Source organism: Sinocyclocheilus anshuiensis, unplaced genomic scaffold, assembly GCF_001515605.1.
Source record: "Sinocyclocheilus anshuiensis isolate Anshui unplaced genomic scaffold, SAMN03320099.WGS_v1.1 scaffold1568, whole genome shotgun sequence".
In the NCBI taxonomy this organism is placed as follows: Eukaryota; Metazoa; Chordata; class Actinopteri; order Cypriniformes; family Cyprinidae; genus Sinocyclocheilus; species Sinocyclocheilus anshuiensis.
The window spans coordinates 51,803-72,128 of NW_015554307.1; the positions used below are offsets into that span (position 1 = coordinate 51,803).

General features: G+C 37.3%; 1 protein-coding gene across 1 annotated transcript; it reads left to right on the forward strand.

Moving 5' to 3' along the window:
• The first annotated feature begins 2,504 nt into the window (after window positions 1-2,504).
• Window positions 2,505-20,097, forward strand: LOC107671351 (kelch-like protein 24). The gene is made up of 7 exons (XM_016464250.1): window positions 2,505-2,668; window positions 3,531-4,509; window positions 6,247-6,431; window positions 8,316-8,434; window positions 12,503-12,691; window positions 16,583-16,771; window positions 17,789-20,097. The coding sequence occupies exons 2-7, from the start codon at window positions 3,590-3,592 to the stop codon at window positions 17,987-17,989; spliced, it is 1,803 nt and encodes a 600-aa protein (XP_016319736.1). The 5' UTR covers window positions 2,505-2,668; window positions 3,531-3,589; the 3' UTR covers window positions 17,990-20,097.
• The last annotated feature ends 229 nt before the right edge of the window (window positions 20,098-20,326 follow it).

Below are 20,326 nucleotides of genomic sequence, written 5' to 3' on the forward strand. Positions count from 1 at the left end.
GTTAAATACAGGTGCGTTGCACATCCATTCAGATGAACTGAAAAACAGCACAGATCGCTTGGCGGAGAGTGAAACTCTGATGCGCTCAGTCAGAGAGTGTTCGGCGAATGAAAATATATCTGAGCTAAATTTATACTTAGCCTCCAACTCACACACTGGCGAGTAAAATCTGAGAATTTATTAGCAATTGGCTAATATTAGACATCATTTAGTCGCCCAAAGTGAAGCTTTAGTCGCATATGCGAGTGATTTACTCGCAATGTAGAGGGTTGATACTTGTGTTATTCTGCTTGGCTTAAGTCAGTGAACTTGCACTGGGCTTTCCCCTGTTGTGTTTTAGTGTGGTTTAACTGACTGGATCCAAGCTCTATTATAGCACTATTAATGCTGGGATAACTACTGATCACATAAACACAGAGACAGCGGAATGTGCTTTAGACAGCAGAAAGTGCAGTCAGCTGCTTTGGACTAATGGTGTGGAATCCAAGAGAGAACAGACACACACGATAGCAACAGAACACAAACAGAACAGAGACAGACTGCAGGTGAAAGGACTGAAAGAGGAAGAAAAAGTCTGCCAGAGAATGCTTTAGGCATCAACATGCCTTTTTTTCTTGGCTGTTTATCTTCACAGTCCAACAGTTTACTCGATATCAAAGTAAGATTTCAGATTTGGAGTATTTTAGGGTTACATTGCTTGCTCACCAGTGGATCCTCTGCAGTGAATGGGTGCCATCAGAATGAGAGTTCAGACAGCTGATAAAAAGATCACAATAATCCACAAGTAATCCACGTGGCTCCAGTCCATCAGTTAACGTCTTGTGAAGTGAAACGCTGCTTGTTTGTAATAAACAAATTCATCATCAAGATGTTTTTATTTTCAAGTCCTCTTTCCATAATATTGCCTTCTCCAGTAAAAAAGTTGTCTTGTCTGAACCAGGAGAGAAATATGCACAGATCCATGGAAACAGTCTAAAACTGTTCTAGACAAATATGTTGGTGGATTTTAATGTGAGAGGAAAACAGGGGATGGCCTTTTTCATTGAGGAAGTGTTATTATAAATTATGGACTCGTATTTTGGTCAGAAACAATGGTTGTTTCTTACAAAGCTTTTAACTTTACAAGATATTAATTGATGGACTGGATTTCTTTGTGGTTTATTGTAGGGTGACCATACGTGCCATTTTCCCAGGACGCGTCCTGGCCAGGATTTCTATATTGCCTAAAATATTTGTGATGATTTTATCAACTGTTTGGCTCTCATTCACTGCAGAGGATCCAATGGTGAGCAAGTGATGTAATGCTAAATGTATCCATATCTTTTTCTGACAAAGAAACATTTACATCTTAGAAGGCCTGAGTAAATACTTATTTTCAGCAAATTTTCATTTTTGGGTGAACTCCTTTTTTTTTTAGAGGTCTAAAAATTGTATCTACTGTTCTACTGAAGTGACTGCGAGATCAGGCCTTAAACTTATTTTATTTTAGATAGTTTCCAAGGCTACATTTCTTATTATGAATAAAAATGACAAAACACACAACAAAATGACTAAAACTTTAACTAAAATTTAAATGAAAACTTTCATTAAACAAACATATCTATACCTATGATAAATATCTATACTTATAATAGTATATTTTAGTTACCTGAACATGTCTGTATTGTACAGGTAGGCTACGTTTAGCCTCCAGGCATGCAGAAGAAGAGAGGAAGTCCAACCGCCTCGCCTGCTTTCCAAAAGAGCCAGGTGTCTCTGTTTAAACTGTGCCTTTGCTGTTGAAAGGACTGTGACAGAAGGAAATCTTTGCCTTGAACCTCATACAATGGAGGCGAGAAAGGGCATTGAAATTCGACCACATTGTTAATTAGGCTACTCGAAATAAAAACGTTGTCTACATGAAACACAAACGGCTGTGCTTCTGTTTCACATACAGTAAATTATGAAAGTAAAAATGTCCTCACAATGTAGGAAAAACAGGAATCTGCTATGGAGAAAAAACTGCAGTTCAGACGGCTAAATTAACACATTAAGCGAAGTCTTAAAAAGAAACCTAAAGTCTTCTGTGTTGTTTAGGGATAGGGGATAGAAAATACCATTTGCGCAGTAGACTACAATAACAAAATACGTCAATGGAAAGTCATGTGTGCGTGATTATTAGAGATGAGATTACATTTGTGATTGTTTACTAAAATGTGTACCTACTGTTTCATAGTTTCAGGCATATGAATATATTTTGTAACATTTATAACCTTCTATGAAACACTTAAGAGGAAAACAGAACGTCAGTTGAACATCTTTCGGACACGAGATTCACCTCAGCCACTCTTGTGACTGTTGAAACGTTTACAAACAATCGTTGGCCATGTGGCGTTTTTAGAACTCTGGTACTTGTAGTCTCCTGTGCCTCTACCGTCATTCCTTCAGCCTGCATTGACGACTACATTTCCCAGAACTTCTGCGTCATCAGCTGATCGCCGCTTGTGTTTTTCGGATGTGATGATGGCAATAAAGCACCCAGGGGACCGTTTTTTGCCAGACGATCTTTTGGGCTCACTGCTGGAATAGAGATGACCGCCGACGGGTAGACAAGCACACTTTTCCTTGGCTGATTTTTGCATTTTAGATACTGACGAGAATCATAACAAACTCTTCACATTTTAAACCGGTAAATGTATGATTGTTATATTATGAAGTTTATTCTGTTCTATTCTATTCTATTCTATTCTGTTCTATTCAGTAACCGTTTTGTAGCTATGATAATTTAAAATATACGAGTATGAAACAGATCTTGTGATTTCATTTTAAAAATATGTATTTATAATGTATATATTTACATATGAGTGCCGCGCAAACTGCAAAAAAGATTATTTGTTCACTTTTATCTAAAATTCTTGATATCAAGGTAGGCTATCTGTTGTTAATAGTGAGGCATAACTGCGACACAAAAATTATGTCTGCCTTTTTGGGACTTTTGGCTAAGTATGCTATAAATATGTTTTTAATAACCGTTTATAAGTTAATGCCATTTGACTTAATAATTTCGCTATACCTGACATTATTCGCGATTTAGTGGTATAACAAATATATATATGATTATTTTGTCAGTCGACACGTGCTGGCAAGTCCTTTTTTGAAGTAGATTTTGTTGAGGTTCCCTAAGTTCTTTGTTTTGATCCACTTGTTGAATACGGAAGTGACCGCTAGAGGGCAGCAGGCCCAATGGGTTTAATAGGTAATGTGTGTCACGTTTGCTGGCAACATGGCAACACTTTGTTGACATGATACTGTGTGGTTGTTTGATTAGCTACTACTTCATGTTTTGTGCATTTAGCCTGAAAATCTGCATAAGCTTTAGTTGTTGTTTCAAGCATATTTTAATTTCTTAAAGCATGTTTTTATATTTTATGTAACACCACTTAAAGGCTACAAAAGCTATGACTCAGAAATGTGACTCTCTGTCATTTTATATAATTATAACAAGTTCATGAATTTCCTGATTAAAATAATGTTTCTCTTTTTAATTTCAGCTGAGGCACCATTTTAGTCTGTTGTCTACAAGGCCTTGGGCCTCATTGGTCTAAAAGCAATGGTACTTATTCTGGGCAGAAGACTGAACCGGGAGGACTCTGGAGTCCGTGAGTCCCCAGCAGTCAAGCGAAAGGTTCTGGAGATGGACAACAAGTCCCTCAGTAATCACGATGTGTTTGATTTCTCCTCCGGCCCGTGCCACTCTGAGAGCATTCTGCAGATGTTTAATGAGTTCCGTGACGGCCGACTCTTCACAGACGTGGTGATCAGCGTGGAGGGTCGTGAGTTCCCATGTCACCGTGCCGTGTTGTCAGCTTGCAGTAGCTACTTCCGTGCAATGTTCTGCAATGACCACCGGGAGAGCCATGAGATGTTAGTGGAGATCAACGGCATCCGTGCTGAAGCCATGGACACCTTCCTGCAGTACGTCTACACCGGACGTGCCCGCATCACTACAGATAACGTGCAGTTCCTCTTCGAGACCTCCAGCCTCTTCCAGATCGGCACTCTGCGTGATGCCTGTGCCAAGTTCTTGGAAGACCAACTTGATCCCTGCAACTGCCTGGGCATCCAGCGTTTCGGAGACGCACACTCCCTCAAGCAGCTGGCCAGCCGCTGCCGCTCTTACGCGCTGCAGAGCTTTACCGATGTGGCCCAGCATGAAGAATTCTTGGACTTGCGTAAGGAGGAACTGGAGGAGTACATTGCTAGTGACGAGCTAGTCATTGGAAAGGAGGAGACAGTGTTTGAGGCAGTGATGCGTTGGGTGTACTACGACATGGACCACCGCCGAATCATGCTTAGAGACCTTCTCACCCACGTCCGCCTGCCCCTGCTGCATCCAAATTATTTTGTGCAGACGGTAGAAGGTGACCAGTTGATCCAGAATGCACCAGAGTGCTACCAGCTTCTGCACGAAGCAAGACGCTATCATGTCTTGGGCAATGAAATGATGTCACCTAGAACCCGTCCACGCAGGTATTACTGGCATCTTACCATGTTCCCTGAAGGTCTTTATTAAATTTACGACCTAGAAATGTTCACTAATGCAAGCACCAATCTAAGGCTTAGTCTTTAGCAGTTTAAACTACAGAAAGAGGAGACAGAAGAGTCTTCCATGCCTTGTCCCGAACTGTTTGTCCAATTCACTATCAAAAAGTTTGTTTACCATGACTTGACTTCAAATTTTTGGCCACCAAGAACTTACAGAATCAAGCAAATGGTGGTTTACTAGTCATAGTTGTCTAGCTTGGTTTAAATGCATTCTTCCAAGTACTTAAAGATCCCAGATACTTCTGGAACCTTTTCAAAAAAGGCTACAAAATAGATTCAGTCATCCTTAAACCGCGAAGGCATGATTCAACAAGTGAAGTAACTTGAAGGCTTGTATTTTATAGCTTCGCATTCAGTAGTTGAGCATTGGGAAAACCGTTGCTTAAATTTATGGATATGGAACAATCCAAGCCACATTGTAAATACAGCGAGACGGAACAAGAAGAGATGGCCCCTTCAGGCCCGCTGTATTGCAGTGCACTGAGGGAAAATAACGTCTCGGCGGGGCTTGCCCATACAAAGTCTTCCTACGCAAGTTTCATAACACACAAACACCTGAGTTTCGAAACATGTTCCTGTTGACCTGATCCTGCTTGCGGCATGCACTCTTTGTTTTTGTTATGTCTGGAGGAATGTGGGGTGAGAGAGAGCAGGGGTAGGGGAAACTGCACACTTGTGATTTTCTCAGAGCCGAATGTATAGTGCCCTGGAATCTGCCTGAACGTGATTCGCTGAAGGATCTGCCAATGTTACAGGGCTTATTTATTAACAGCCTCATTATAGACTGCTTGCAGAGAGGTGTAGCACAGTCTTTAGGATAACTGCTGCCCCAGTCACATGCATGCAGCTAAACATTGACAAAAGCTTGCCATATATTCGTGCAAAACCTCGGAGGGTGCTTTGTTTACAACTCAACATACCTTTTGTTTTTCTTTGGTTTGGTGAAAAAGGGACACTCTCAAAACACCTCCTCAGCTTCCGAGGGCTATGTAAGAGTTTTCAGACGGGTGTCGGTTTACACTTGGCAGAAGTTCAATCTCTGTTTCCAGGCAGATTTGGGATGGTTCTTAAATTAGAATTATTGGATAGGGCCTGGCCGATCTTCCCCAATTATTTTCAGGGATTGTGTGGGTGCGGCGCATTTTGACTAATTACATCATACGTGAAAGAATGATCTGAATTTTCCATGTTTGCATGAATCGACCGTGCGACTGGCTCAATACGTTCTAATCTCTTTCCCCCGGAGAGTGTATTCAAAGTTCAACTCTAACTTTAGAGTATGCACTCTCCAACACCCTGATCATTTACACAGATAGCACAGTGTTCTAGGCAGATGATTTCAGGGAAAAAAAAACTTGGGGGAGTTAGTTCTGGATGAATTGTGTTTGCCTGTGGATTGGTTCTTTGCACAGAGAATACACGTTGTGCTCTGGGCTCTAGTAGACATTGTTTACTGCTATTCTCAGAAGGGGTTCTGAACTCTTCTCATTTCAGTGTCACTGCAGAGAACAAATAGGCCAAAAATGACAAGAAAACAAAACGTAAACAATGAATTGTGCAGTGCTACATGTATGACTGAGTGTCCCTTTCCATGTTCCATGACTATTAATGATTTACATTTGTCCATGTGTCCAAGTTTGACATCCTGCCATGTCCCTGTAGGTCTACTGGATTCTCAGAAGTCATTGTGGTAGTCGGAGGGTGCGAGAGGATGGGGGGTTTCAACCTGCCATATACCGAATGCTATGATCCTGTAACCGGGGAATGGAAATCCTTAGCCAAACTCCCAGAGTTCACCAAGTCAGAATATGCTGTGTGTGCCCTCAGGAATGACATTCTGGTCTCAGGTAAACATGGATATTTGTAATAATGTTTCATGATTCATGAATGCTAAATTGTTTCGCAGGCAGTGGTGGAAAGACGTGGCTTGGTATTCTTCCTTGTGTTGATGCATTTCCTATCGAGACATGAAGTTTAGGCAGGAAGTATCAAAGGCCTTTTTTCCTTTTGAAAACACCAGTAGCCTTTTGTTTACGTCTGAGCCAGGAAGATGATTTGCTACTTGCTAATTCTCATATAGATGACATTAAAGATAACAGAAATATAAAGTATTTAATATGAGGATTACTTATTGTAAAATGAAAGATCGATTGTGTATTGTGTTCATTTGATATCTAAAGCTTGCTTTTGTATGCCCTTCATCTGCCAATCATTTGTATCCTCTGTCATTAATTTCTCAATTATTGTAGATGACCTAGTTTGATGTTTACCTCTTGGCTGGTTAAGTCTGCAGGGATTTGTTAGACACAGCAGGGCACCACACTTTACAGAGCAGCTCGTTTGAACAGCAAGCAGGTTCAGCAAAAAGACTGTGAGACATGATTAAAAGAGACCAGGACTACCAGCTATCTCATGAGAAAAGACTGTTAGAGAGGGAGAGAGAGCGCAAGGGTGAGTGAGGGGGCTGGAATCCTGAGCGATCGGTTTGCATTCTGCATGTGCCAAGCGCTCACGTGTTTCCATGAGAACAGTTGTTCTTCTAGTTAACACTTCTCCCTCTCTCTTTCTCTCTAGTTTCAACCTCCTTTTAAGTTCATTCCTTCCCCACTCATCTTGTTTTTTCTCCTTCTTTGAAGTTTGTTCAGTAAGCCAGGGCCAGACATGCTTTTCCAAGGCAGGAAGTCTGTATATGTGTCAAACTATATAGTATGCATCAAACTCAAGACTATGTGAGTCAGAAAATAATGGAAATTGACACAATAGAAAGACTAGTTTCAGGTTGAGCAGCTTTGCTGAGTCCAGTGTGTTCTTTCCACACTGCCGGTGCTTCCTGAAGAACTGGAACATTTTTATAGAATGATTTGCTTTGTTAGCATAATCACAGATATGTACAGGTGTTAACCGATGCAATACCAGTCAAATGTTTGCTCACATTCACCACTTACCCAGTCATTCTTTATTATTACTATTTTTACATTGTGTAGTTTTAGTTAAGACACTCAAACTATGAAATAATGGAAAAATGGAAGTATGGGAATTATGTGGTGACTAAATGAATGCTATACAAATCTTATAATTTTAGTGTTTCAGAGTAGCTTAGATTATAGCTCTGGTCAGTTTTTCAAACAAATTTAAACAAACTAAACAGTAGAATGCCAGACACTTGGCTGATTTTTCTTTACTATCTGTTGTAAAAATAAATAATTAAATTAAATACAATTATGTAAAATTTAATTCAAATGTCTGTTGGTAAAGAAATGTATATATTATTTATATTTACATGTTTGTACATAACCTATTTTAAGCATTGAAGTATTAGCAAAGGATTTTAAGATGTTTCAGAGAAACAAATTCAAAGTATAAAATCAAACATAAAAATGTCATTGTTGTGAATGGTAGTGTATATGTAAATAATGAATGTGGTTATTCATTGTTGCATAATTCTTTATTTATTCGGTAAGTCCTTAACCGCATATTTCTGGTTAAGTTGGTCTCTAATTAGGTTGCTTCACCGGGAATCTTCTCAGAACTGGGGCAAGATGTCTGCAATTATTGTTTTATTATTCACATATTATTCATGTGTTTATGTGAGATAACAAAGAACATTCACCAAATGTGTCATGGGTCATTTACCTATTTACATTAGCATGAGCATTATTGCATAAGTATTATAATAAGTGCATACTGAGACATAAAATATTGGTTGTGACCAATTGGTGATGCAATTTCAGGTGGTAGAATCAACAGCAGGGATGTCTGGATGTACAACTCCCAGCTCAACATCTGGATCAGGGTTGCCTCCTTAAACAAGGGCCGCTGGAGACACAAAATGGCAGTTTTGTTGGGAAAGGTGAGTTCAATCACTTCATGATCTGTTTTGAAAGGTAGCAAAATATGATGCTAAACACAAATAATAAAAATGAATAGGTGTATAAGCTTTTAAAAGGAAGGAGAAAATGCTTCCCATATCTTTTGTTTTGAAAGGCCACACATCCAATGAAACGAGAGTATTTCTGCATAAATTCATATGCCACTTTATAGATGCTAGCCAAATTTGGCTCATGCTAACATGGACAGGTTGTTTAACATGTCCTCAACTATGAACAAATCTACACAAGGTAGACTACACCGAATATGTTAAATACCAGTTGACTGAAACCAATACGTTCCAACTTTTAAGGGTGTTTTGTTGGCTCAGTTAGTCATGCCACATTAATGAAGATGATTTCTTGTTTTGATGATGGCTATGGTTTACATAACTAACCATGATTAATATTTCCTACATAGAGAAATGGGTGTTGTTGGGGTATCTTAACCAGTGTTGGGAAGGTTACTTTGGAAATGTAATAGGTTACAGATTACAAGTTACCATACTTAAAATGTAATAAGTAGTGTAACTTTTCAATTACTTTATTAAAGTAATGTAACTGATTACATTTGATTACTTTTTGATTACTTTTCTAAATTTCAAATGTTTTCAACTGTTACGTAATTCCGTTACATGTAACTAGTTACTCCCCAACACTGATCTTAACCCATATTTAACTTTCAAACATGTTCCCACCCTTATAATTGATTGCCTGCTTGTCATTTACTACTCTTTGTGTTGTCCTCAATTTGTCTATCACTTTCAAAGCCTCCATTTGTCCCTCTTTTCCCACTTGGAACTTGTTCCTTGTTTTTATTCCAACAATGACATCATTTTTAACCTCTCCCTTGGAGCTGGTTTGCTTACAGTGCAGTTTTTAATAATAAGTAAATGACGCTGAAGTGATCAGACATGTGAACGGCCCGTACCATAAAGGAAAGACTCTGCCAAAAGCATTTGGATCTGTATAATCAAGTTGATATTGCATCACTCATATCAGGCTGTTTTCAAAAAAAAAATTTAACAACCATAATCCGCTCCAGAGATCTGATTTACTTTGGCAGGGGGTAAAACAGCTTTGTTCTGTTCTGTTTGCGAAAGATCTGCCGCATTTTATGTACTCAGTGTGGAACCAGCTCAAAGGTTCAATAAATTAAGACTGTCTTCTTGTGAATGGAATGAGCCGAGCCAACAAAAGCTACTTGTGCAATAACTAATTAACATGCGCTGTAAGTTATAGCCAGCTGTCTGCATGAACGCCTCTTTTGCTTGGTTTGTTTGTTTGATGCTTTGTATTGCAGATTATTCCGATATATTCCCCCCAGCTTCCTGTCTCTGGGTGTCTGCTATAGTCTCTCCAACTCTTTGTGTTTCTGTTCAGGCAGATAATAGTTTTGGACTCAAACTCATTTGACCCCAAAAGATCATTTGGGTTTGTTTTTGAGCAGCAACCTTTCAGAAATATGGATTGTTTGACTGCGGTTGAATTTATCGGTTACGAAAGATTCATGACTGATGGATGAAATCTAATCAACTGAAGTCACAACACCAAGACGTGGAGAAAAAGAAAGAAGTTACCAGGCTTATGCTGCAATAATGTGATGTGAGCCGTGTTGACACTGGTTAGATATACTGTATATGATTATTGTGTATGTGTGATACAAAATTTTAATTAACATTTAAATGAAAATGACTCACAACCTGTCAGCATATATTAGTCTTTTGACTTATGCACACAGTGAACAGGAAACTGAATTCCACTGAACTGATGAAGCATGGTTTTTATAGCTATTTTGTTGATATACCATCTTATCAGTCCCAGGGGTGAAAGGACTGTCTCAATAATATATGAATCTGAACAAAGAGCTCACCAGAAAGCACATGTCTTTGTTTTTGCGTAAGTGGCGTGTGGCCCCTCTGTGTTCGAGCATGTTCGTGCACTGCCACTGGTCCAACCGGTTTTCTTGGTTGTTCCATTAAGGGAAACATGTTTACCTTCTTCTTTATGGAGACATGAGGCAGGAGAGGGAGGAGACAAACTCTTCAGGGTTTTTGTGTTCCACGTGTTTTCATTTGAGAGTTAGCGAGAAATTTCTCAAAATCTCTTTGGGGACTTAGAAAAACAAGAGTGATTGAGTGATGCATTACAACACAGAACTGTTAACACTGTGCACTCAGAAAGATCATGTTTTTGCAGCGGTTATGTTTTGGTTACATTTATTGGATGCTGCCAATAAGCCTTACACTTACATTGACTGGTTAATAACCCAGGTCACAGAAATGCCTTCAACTATCTTAAGTGATTTATGCAAAACCTGATTTGCTCACATTGACTTTCACCCTGTTACCCCTATTTTGCTCTGCATGTAAACATCTTTACTGGCATCCTGCTGACTTATGATAAGGGCATATCTGTTTATGTTTTGACATCAAAACCAGAGAAAACCTGAAAAGTGTAAAGTTAAACAAGGTTTTCGGTCACATTTTATTTTAAGGTCCAATTCTTGCTATTAACTACGACTTTTGCCTAAATAAACTCCTAATTTGCTGCTTATTAATAGTTAGTAAGGTAGTTGGTAAGTTTAGGTATTAAATTATTACATATCATGCAGAATATGTGCTTTACAAGTACTAAAAACGCCCAATATGATAATAATAGGCATGCTAATAAGCAACTAGTTAATAGTAAGAATTGGTCCTTATACAAAAGTGTTACCAGGTTTTCTTGCATTGTGGTTTTGTCTAATTAGTGCAACTCATGAAGGCTGTAATAAAAATACATTTTCATAATTTTTCATTACATAATATTTTTTTATTTAAAATATTTACACTGAAGCGCTATTGATATAAAATATTATTAGAATTACAACTTGTTTCTCCAAAAAAAAAAAAAAACAGTTCAGATTTTTAAAATGTCAAATGGTGTAACCCCATATAATGGTATAACCCCATGGTTAGTTAAGTTTTTTTTATGTCAAATGGTATAACCCCAAGATTAGTTCAGTTTTTTTCATTGTCAAATGGTATAACCCCATATAATGGTATAACCCCATGGTTAGTTAAGGTTTTTTTATGTCAAATGGTATAACCCCAAGATTAGTTCAGTTTTTAAATGTCAAATGGTATAACCCCATAAAAAACATCACATTCAATATATTAGCTAAAAAATCAATTTTACTTTAACAGAAGTTTGAAAAAATATTTGTTTTTCGCTTAATGATTATATATACTACATTGCCCATGTTGGCTTTGTCATGTGACCTACTAGTGATTTGCGATGCGTCACTGGCATTCTCAACTCCTCTCTTTACACCGTTTTATGAACACAATTAATTCATACATACTACTTATTCCACATACTGCTGTACACGTACAATTTAGTAGGAAAGTAAGTATATTCAGATGCACAGTATTGTGTTGGAAATAGACAAGGAAATTATGATATTTCTAAGAACTTTTCATATGTGTGTGTGATTTAAAAAAAAAAAAAATTTCTTTATTTTGTATTTCCTTATCTTAATCTTAGACTTGCCACAAAGTTATTCAATGTACTTGCCTCTGGTTACTCGAGTAAACCAGAAGAGTCTAACCGCTGATACAATCAGAAGTGATGTGTTCATCTCGTGACTATTTATAATGCAAACTCAGTTGGATGTAGAATTTCCTGTGAATTGCCATTTGTCGTCAAGCTGTCTGGATTGGGTTTGTTTAGTCCACTTACGTAATAAAAAAAGCAGGTATAATCATAGATTTGTTTTGTAGCTAATACAGTGCTAGCCTCAGGGTTAGTGCATGTGCGTGTGTCTGTAACAATCCCTTTGTCATTACATCAATTTCAGAATCGCGATATGAAAGGGTAAACAGTAGTTCTTGTTTGGCTAGATCTACATGCTTCATTTCACCTCCAGATTGTGTCATCCTCAGAAACGTCATGTGTACAATTCAAAACAGACAAAAACAGTTTGAACGTACTTACATTGCACAATACTAATATGGTGTTTGAAATGTATTGTGTACGGGCTCCATAACTTAAATTGTGTTCATCTACAGGTGTATGCCGTTGGTGGATACGACGGTCAATCACGACTAAGCAGCGTTGAATGCTACGACTCTTTCTCAAACCGCTGGACGGAGGTGGCACCCATGAAGGAGGCCGTCAGCTCGCCAGCCGTCACCAACTGTGTCAACAAGCTGTTTGTGATTGGAGGAGGACCTGACGACAACACATGCTCAGATAAGGTTTGTTGAAGAGTATGACGCATGGTGTTGAGGAGTAGGGCGTCTTTGAAAACCGCCCTGTTATCTCTGCATGTCATTGTGCATTTACTGCATGTAAACATTACATTTATTTTTGGGTCATGCTACTGGAGGGTGTGACGCACTTTGTTTTCCAGTGTAGTCGTCTTGGGATTTCTCTAAACAGTGCAGTGGACCATAAACCCAGCCACAGTAAATAAAAGAGCTCTGATTATATAGTTTAAATTGAGATATGGGTGATGCTGTCTTTATTTGTAGTGCTATGCTGTTACTTTACTAAATCCTTAATCCTTATGTCCTATTAAAGTCTGTTAGCTATAACTTAGGATAGTTAAAGAGACAGTTCACCCAAAAATTAAAATTTTGTCATTGTCACCTGCATTACTTAGTAGAAGTACTACTACTACTTATTATGCTTCACAGAAAAGATGTTTGGAAAAATGTCGCTGTATAGACAAAAAAAAACAACAAAAAAGTGGAGTCCGTTGCTGTTTTGGACACCATTAATTTTCATTGCATGGGCAAAAAAAATTAAACATTCTTCAAAATATCTTCTACAGAAGGAAGAAAGTCATACAGGTTTGGAACAATGTGAGGGTCAGTGTTGGGGGTAATATATTACAAGTAACGCAAGTTACGTAATCAGATTACTTTTTTCAAGTAACTAGTAAAGTAACGCATTACTTTCCATAAAAAGTAACTAAGTAACGTAATTAGTTACTTTTTTATGGAGTAACACAATATTGTAATGCATTACTTTTGAAAGTAACTTTCCCCAACACTGGTGAGGGTTAACAAATTAGCGTTATTAAAACCACTGGTATTTTAGTATTATTCATGTACTACTATTATCGTATTTATTAATACATTGAATTAGATTTTGTTAAATTTTCATTTTTAATTTTAGTTTAAATTTAAGTAATTTTATTTATAGGTAGTTTTATTATTTTTTTGTAGTTTAAATATTTATCACCCGGCGTAAAACATGTGCCAAATCGGTTGTGCGGATTACTCTGCTGTGGCGACCCCTGATAAAAAGGGAGCAAGCCGAAGGAAGAGAGAGAGAGAGTTTAAATATTTATATTTATTGTTATTTCAGTTTTATTTTTTGTTATTTTAGTACTTCAAGTTATTTTTATTTCAGTTAATTACCAAGGCAATATTTCTAAATTTCATTTCAGTTTTTTTATTCTATTTCAACTTTATTTTATTTAATGAAAATGATTTTTGATAGTTTTAGTTAAAGGGATAGTTCACCCCAAAATTTTGTCATCATTTACTCACCCTCATGTCGTTCAAACCTGAGTTTCTTTCTTATGTTGAACATAAAAGAAGTAGGGCTGTCAGTTTAATGCGTTAACTTAATTAGTTATGAAAAAATTGCGCGATTAAAATATTTTTATGCAATTAAAATATTTGAACGCAGTTAACGCACTGGCCACGCCTCCAGACCTGTACATCATCTTAAATTTCATACAGTTGACTGTTGACAAATATTATGCAGGCCATAAATGCAGTTATGCCCTAAAATTCAAGAGATTTGGGAAAAAAATGCCTCTGTATGAGTTTTTGTCTCATATTTGTATCGTATGATAAGTGATATCACACGAGCAGCTAGAGCAATATCACACGAGTGCTGTTTTTCTCCCGATCGAACACGAGTGCAACTATGATTTTATACAACAGTTCAGTAAATAAGAAGTTAATATTTTGTCATATTTTAAACACAATATTGTGTGTTTTTGTTCAATTTTACCAACGAAAATATTACCTCTAAAGCCACAGCAGAACTGTTGGGCATCTCCGCGCAACACTTTCTGAATGAATCCTCATATTGAACCAATCGTGTGAACCAATGATTCAATAGCCTATTCATAAAGTGAACATAAAGACATTTACCGCCACCTGCTGGTAGTTTAAGTTTCTTCTTTAGAGTATCATTTCATTTATTAAAAAATCAAATAAATAAATGAAACATTAATGGGATAGTTCACCAGAAATAAATAAACAATTATTCTGTCATCATTTATTCACCCTCATGTTGTTTCCAACCTGATTGACTTACTTTCTTTTGCACAACATAAAAGAAGGTATTTTGAAGACTGTCGGTAACAAAGCTGTTTTGGTTACCAGTGACTTTCAATGCATGAACAAAAAAATAATGAGATGTTTCTCAAATTATCTTCTTGTTCCATACTTTATGTTAGGCCGTTGTAGCCTAAACATTTAACACAATAATAGCTTTAAATTGATCTTTTGTGAGTATTTTCACATTTTATTTCTTTCATTTTATTTCTTTGACTACTATGGAAGTCCAACAACAACAAGTGGGGACCAACAACTGTTTGGTTCTTGAAAAATCTTCTAAATATCTTCTTTTGTGTTCAACATAAAGAAACTTATACAGGTTTGGAATGACATGAGGGTGACAAAATGATGACAACATTTTCAATTTTGGGCGAGCTATTCCTTAAACAATAACAACAGTTTTATACTCAAGCTTAATAACTTAACAATGTACAGTATAATTGAGGTGAAACAGAGGTCATTCTATGTTTAAATACGTTCCGTTGACGAATGACAGGAAGTTTAAGTATACAAAGTCCCTATTATGGTAACTACGACATTGTGTGTGACCAAAAAGACATCAATTGCTTAAACCCTGAGTGTGCCAGCTGTTAGATTCTCCCCTTTGTTGCATGATAGCAGCTTGTTTACTTTTACACTGTGGTTGGACAAAGTTTTTCCCTTCATCATGGCCTAACTTTGCCTTAACTCAGTGGTTCTCAAATCTCTCCACGAAGTACCCCCAGCACTGCACATTTTGTATGTCTCCATATATCTGACACACCCACTTCAGGTCTTGCAGTCTCCACTAATGAGCTGATGAGTTGAATCAGGTGTGATAGATGAGGGAGACATACAAAATGTGCAGGGCTGGGAGTACTCCAGGACAGGTTTGAGAACCACTGCAACTGAACAATAGATGATTGGAGAGACGTTGAATGTGCTTTCCACTGCCCCCTAATGGAGATCAACAGTTATGACCATCTGACCTGGATCTGTCAGCCCGCTCTGATACATTCTCCAGGTGTCTCTTTAGAGAGAAACACTCAGCCGCAGATATTTCATTTGATTCCCTTAATGTATTTCGCTGCGATTCAGTGTCGTGGTTCTGAACTAGTTGACCATTAATTCCCAAACAAAACTTCTTTGGACCCATAATTCCACTGATTACAGCTTGGTGTCATATTTTAAAACATTTGTTGTGATGGTTGTTTAAGATATTGAAGAAAACAGCCTCAGGGAATTCGATACAGTTGGAGCATTTCCTGCTTCCTTATAAGAAGTTCTTATGGTAAAAATGCCACCTGTCTTAACTCTGATTGGTTAAAGCATGTGTTGTGTGTGTAATTTGACTATTACCGTTATTGTAGTCACGTTTCTATCCTAATAGTCTCCCGGATCATTTGTGCCCAGAGCGTTCTTTTGCACAAGTGTCTGCTATTTCCAAAATGTGTGAAGCCCCAGTAATACCACCCCCTCCCGTATCGCATACTCCACACAGAGAGGGAGATAAAAATGCATTCAGGCTTTTCTCAGGAGATATTGTGTCTGTGTATGATTATGTTTCCTTTTTATCACATGACACATGATCGCTGATTTCTGTTTTAGTGAGTTCGCATTTCCTCAAGGCAGTTTCATATTTTTAAGACCACAAAAAGTCTGTGAAGTTATCAACACCCTTGTTTCTAAAATGGCAGGGGGATTGATAGATGTCTGTGACTCCGAGAACTGTTTTGCAGCCTGAGGAGACATTACATTGTCCAAGTGTTTTATTTTTTTAACGTCAGCTTGTGTGTTTTCCCCCAGGTTCAGTGCTATGACCCAGAGTCTGACTCCTGGTTGCTAAGGGCCAACATCCCCATTGCCAAGCGCTGCATCACAGCGGTATCGCTGAACAATCTCATCTATGTTTCTGGAGGCCTGACCAAATCCATCTACTGCTACGATCCCACTGAAGATTACTGGATGCATGTAGTCCACACATTCAGCAAGCAGGTACTGGGTGTTATAAAGTTAAGATTTAACATGCTTCGGAGTGCAAAGTGGATTTGCCTCTAGAAGTGTTTTTCTTATTCACTTTCTCAGTAGAGAATTAAAAAAATTCTTCAATAAGAGTTCTAAGAAAGAGAATCACATTAGAAAAAAAATTATTAACACATATACATATAGATTTTTTTATTTTAAATTTGAATTCTAATAATTACAAATATATAAGTTTATAATATTGCAAAATCTGGAGGCAAAATATATATGGTATAAATGTATATGATTTAACCATGTATTACTATGTCTTTGGAAGGCGTTTGTCTTTCAAACGCATTGAAATCCACGATTTCTTATTTACGTGTAATGCAGGGATTCTTAAACTTTTTTTTTTTTTTGTCACGAACCTCTTTCACCTAATATATTTACTTGAAGTACCCCTATGATTTTAAAATAAATATTTTAATAATTAAGTGTCACATTTGCATGTTCAGGGTTCTCTGTTGGTTAATGGTCACATGACATGCAGGTAAACAAATAAAATGTTTCATTTTTTAGTACGTATTTTATTTTGATTTTAATAATTGTTTTTTATGATTTAATTAAATATTAGCTTTTCGTTAAACTCACGCACGCCCTGCAGGTTCTTTACGAACCCCAGTTTGGGAAACCTTGTCATAATGTAATGTTGTTAATTACAACAAATGGAATATATTTACTTACTCTTTCTATTTTTATATCAATATAGTACAAGATTATCCTTTTTAAATCAGTGTGATAAATGAGTTAGGTCAACAGTAATCTAAAAGTAATCAAAAAGTAGTCTGATTACATTACTTAAAATGTGTAATGTAATGGATTACGTTACTAACTACAATTTTTTTATGTAATTTGGAATCAGTAATGGATTACGATTTGTAAGTAATCTACCCAGCTCACATTAACTTCCTGAACTCATGTGTTGCACTCGCTTGACACACACTTGAGTAAACAGACCAGCATGCTTATGCTCTCGCTCTTGTTTTTCAGGAAAGTTGCGGTATGTCGGTATGTAACGGAAAGATCTATATCCTGGGTGGCCGTGGTGAAAACGGAGAGGCGTCAGACACCATCCTGTGCTATGACCCGTCCACCGGTATCATCACGGGCGTGGCCGCCATGCCCCGCCCCATTTCTTACCACGGCTGCGTCACCATCCATCGCTACAATGAGAAGTTCTACCATTCATGACATTAAAAAGCACACTCACACAGGGACATGGATAAACTGAGCCTTACTAAAGATACCGTAGCATTATGATAGATAAGGTGAGTCCCAAACCCCTCAGTTCACAAGCTTTGAGACCAGTCAGTTAAACTGACAGTTACACAATAACTAATTTCAGTGTACAGTATAAACATTCTATCATTCATTCACCCTCACGTCGTTACAAACCCATATGACTTTTCTTCTAAAGAAAACAAGACGATATTTTAGCCAAAACGAAATTTAACCCCAACTGACTTTCATTGTGACATTTGTTATCTATCTTCTACCAGCCTGATTGACAGATACAGATTGTGTATGGATTTGTATATTTCCAAATCCGTTACCCAAATACTTCTAAACTGATTGACAGCTGATTGGCTGTGAATTCTAGCTGGTCTCTGATCTCTCATCCTCACTTTGTTGTTCCCGTTGATTAAGCGTCTTTATTTGTGATTTGTTTCTTCCACTTCATTACTATGATTGCATTGTATTCTAATGTATGGTGTAAGTGGTTGTTTTGAGTGGGTGAATGGTGTGATTATTTGTGTCTGGTGGATAGAGTGTTCGATTGTGATGGATCCATGTGTATATATAAGTGTGTTTGAAAAGATTCAGCTGGATGTGTGTGTGTGTGTGTGTGTGATAGACAGACACAGAATATGCAGGAACCACTTTTTGTTGAGCTGCAATGAGCTCCTATTTCTAATGGGTAAATAGTTCACAAGAATCCATCAGGCACCGAAAATCATTGTTTCTTTTAATATTTCTTTACGTATGCATGCATGTATTTGGGTGATGTTAATTGTATTTAGAAGTAGAAATTGTGGCTATCATGACATTTAACAAAACGTGTTTGCTCTTTTATAGTAATGACATCCATATGGAGCGTTACTATGTTGATTAACCTCTGCATTATTATTCCGTATCATTTAGCAACATGCTTTCTTGCATATCATGTAGAATACAAGCAGTGATGTCTTGTTTATAAGTAAATCATATTATGTTCTTTCACTTTTTTAAGTTATTTATTCTTTATAGAAATCCGAAAGCCCCAACCAGGCACTTAAGTCAATATATTGCAGTGTCCCGGATGTAAATATGAATTTGATGATCCTTCTTCAGGTTTACTGTATCAGTAAGTGTTTGCAATGGTGAAGCATCAGGCCAAATGGCCAGTTCACACTCTCCGCTCCCATAAAACTCTTCCTTTTTTGTTCTCACAATAATCTGTGCTCAGTATTTGTGTGTACAGTGCAGTGACGTAGCAGCAAAAGATTGTGTGTTTGTGCGCTGGGGATTCCAAGAGCAGTGATGTCAGCTCTGTTGCCTGCTTTTGGTTAGCAGGATTGTTTAGTTTTGTCAGCTGCAAGAACAGAACAATAGAGGACACACATTGTTCGTTTTATTCTGAGAATTGTACAATGTAACTGCAAGACCCTGCACACATACAATATGCACATAACACAACATGGCCTTTCTCTAACCTTTTTGAGTGTAGCTTTTTGGTGTGTAGTTTTGTGACCGTATGTTTGTGTAAATAAATGGTGTGAGTTTGGTGTCTTTTTGCTATATAGGGTTGTTTTTTTTTTTCTGATAACTTTCAGTCGCTAAAAGCCATAGACAGAATGAGTGTTTCTTTTTTTGAAATTTTACAAATGTTTCTTTTTGAATGAGTCCTTATACACTTTAGGGTATTAAATTATACGTGCATGCCACAAATTATTTAACTTGTATATAAAAAAAAAATACTCATTGTTATGGCAAGGATGCGCCTTTAGTGCTAATTAGTGATGGTTTGGCAGAGGAAAGTGCCAACTTAAGAAAATATTACTTAAGTGCATTAAAAGAAATTACTATTTTGTGCCTTGTGGGGGAATGATACACATTTGACAACTAGCCAAAGATGTGTGATTGGTTTTGTCTGCGTTAATTTCAGTACAATATTGTAAAAGAAACTCCAAGCCTTTTATGTCATCATTTTATATGTGTAAAACTGTCGCTAAATTTCTCATGTTCTAAGTACCTGAAATGTACGAGAGCTTAATGTGGTGTACATGCATACGTTTCTTCAATAAAGCTATTTTTCAGTATGGATTCGTACCCTATTGTTATTTGTTTTTGTTTCTCGAACATCAAATTTCTATGAAACCAATACAATGAAAAATGGTGTAGGATTTTTTTGAAACAGTGTCAGTATTAAACTCAACCTGCACTGATACAAACAAGTACAATACCTCTTATTGTGAGGCGTGCTATTTCGAACTGATCAGATTTACAGTTTTTGCCTCGAAGATGATTCCATTATGCTAAACAAGGGAA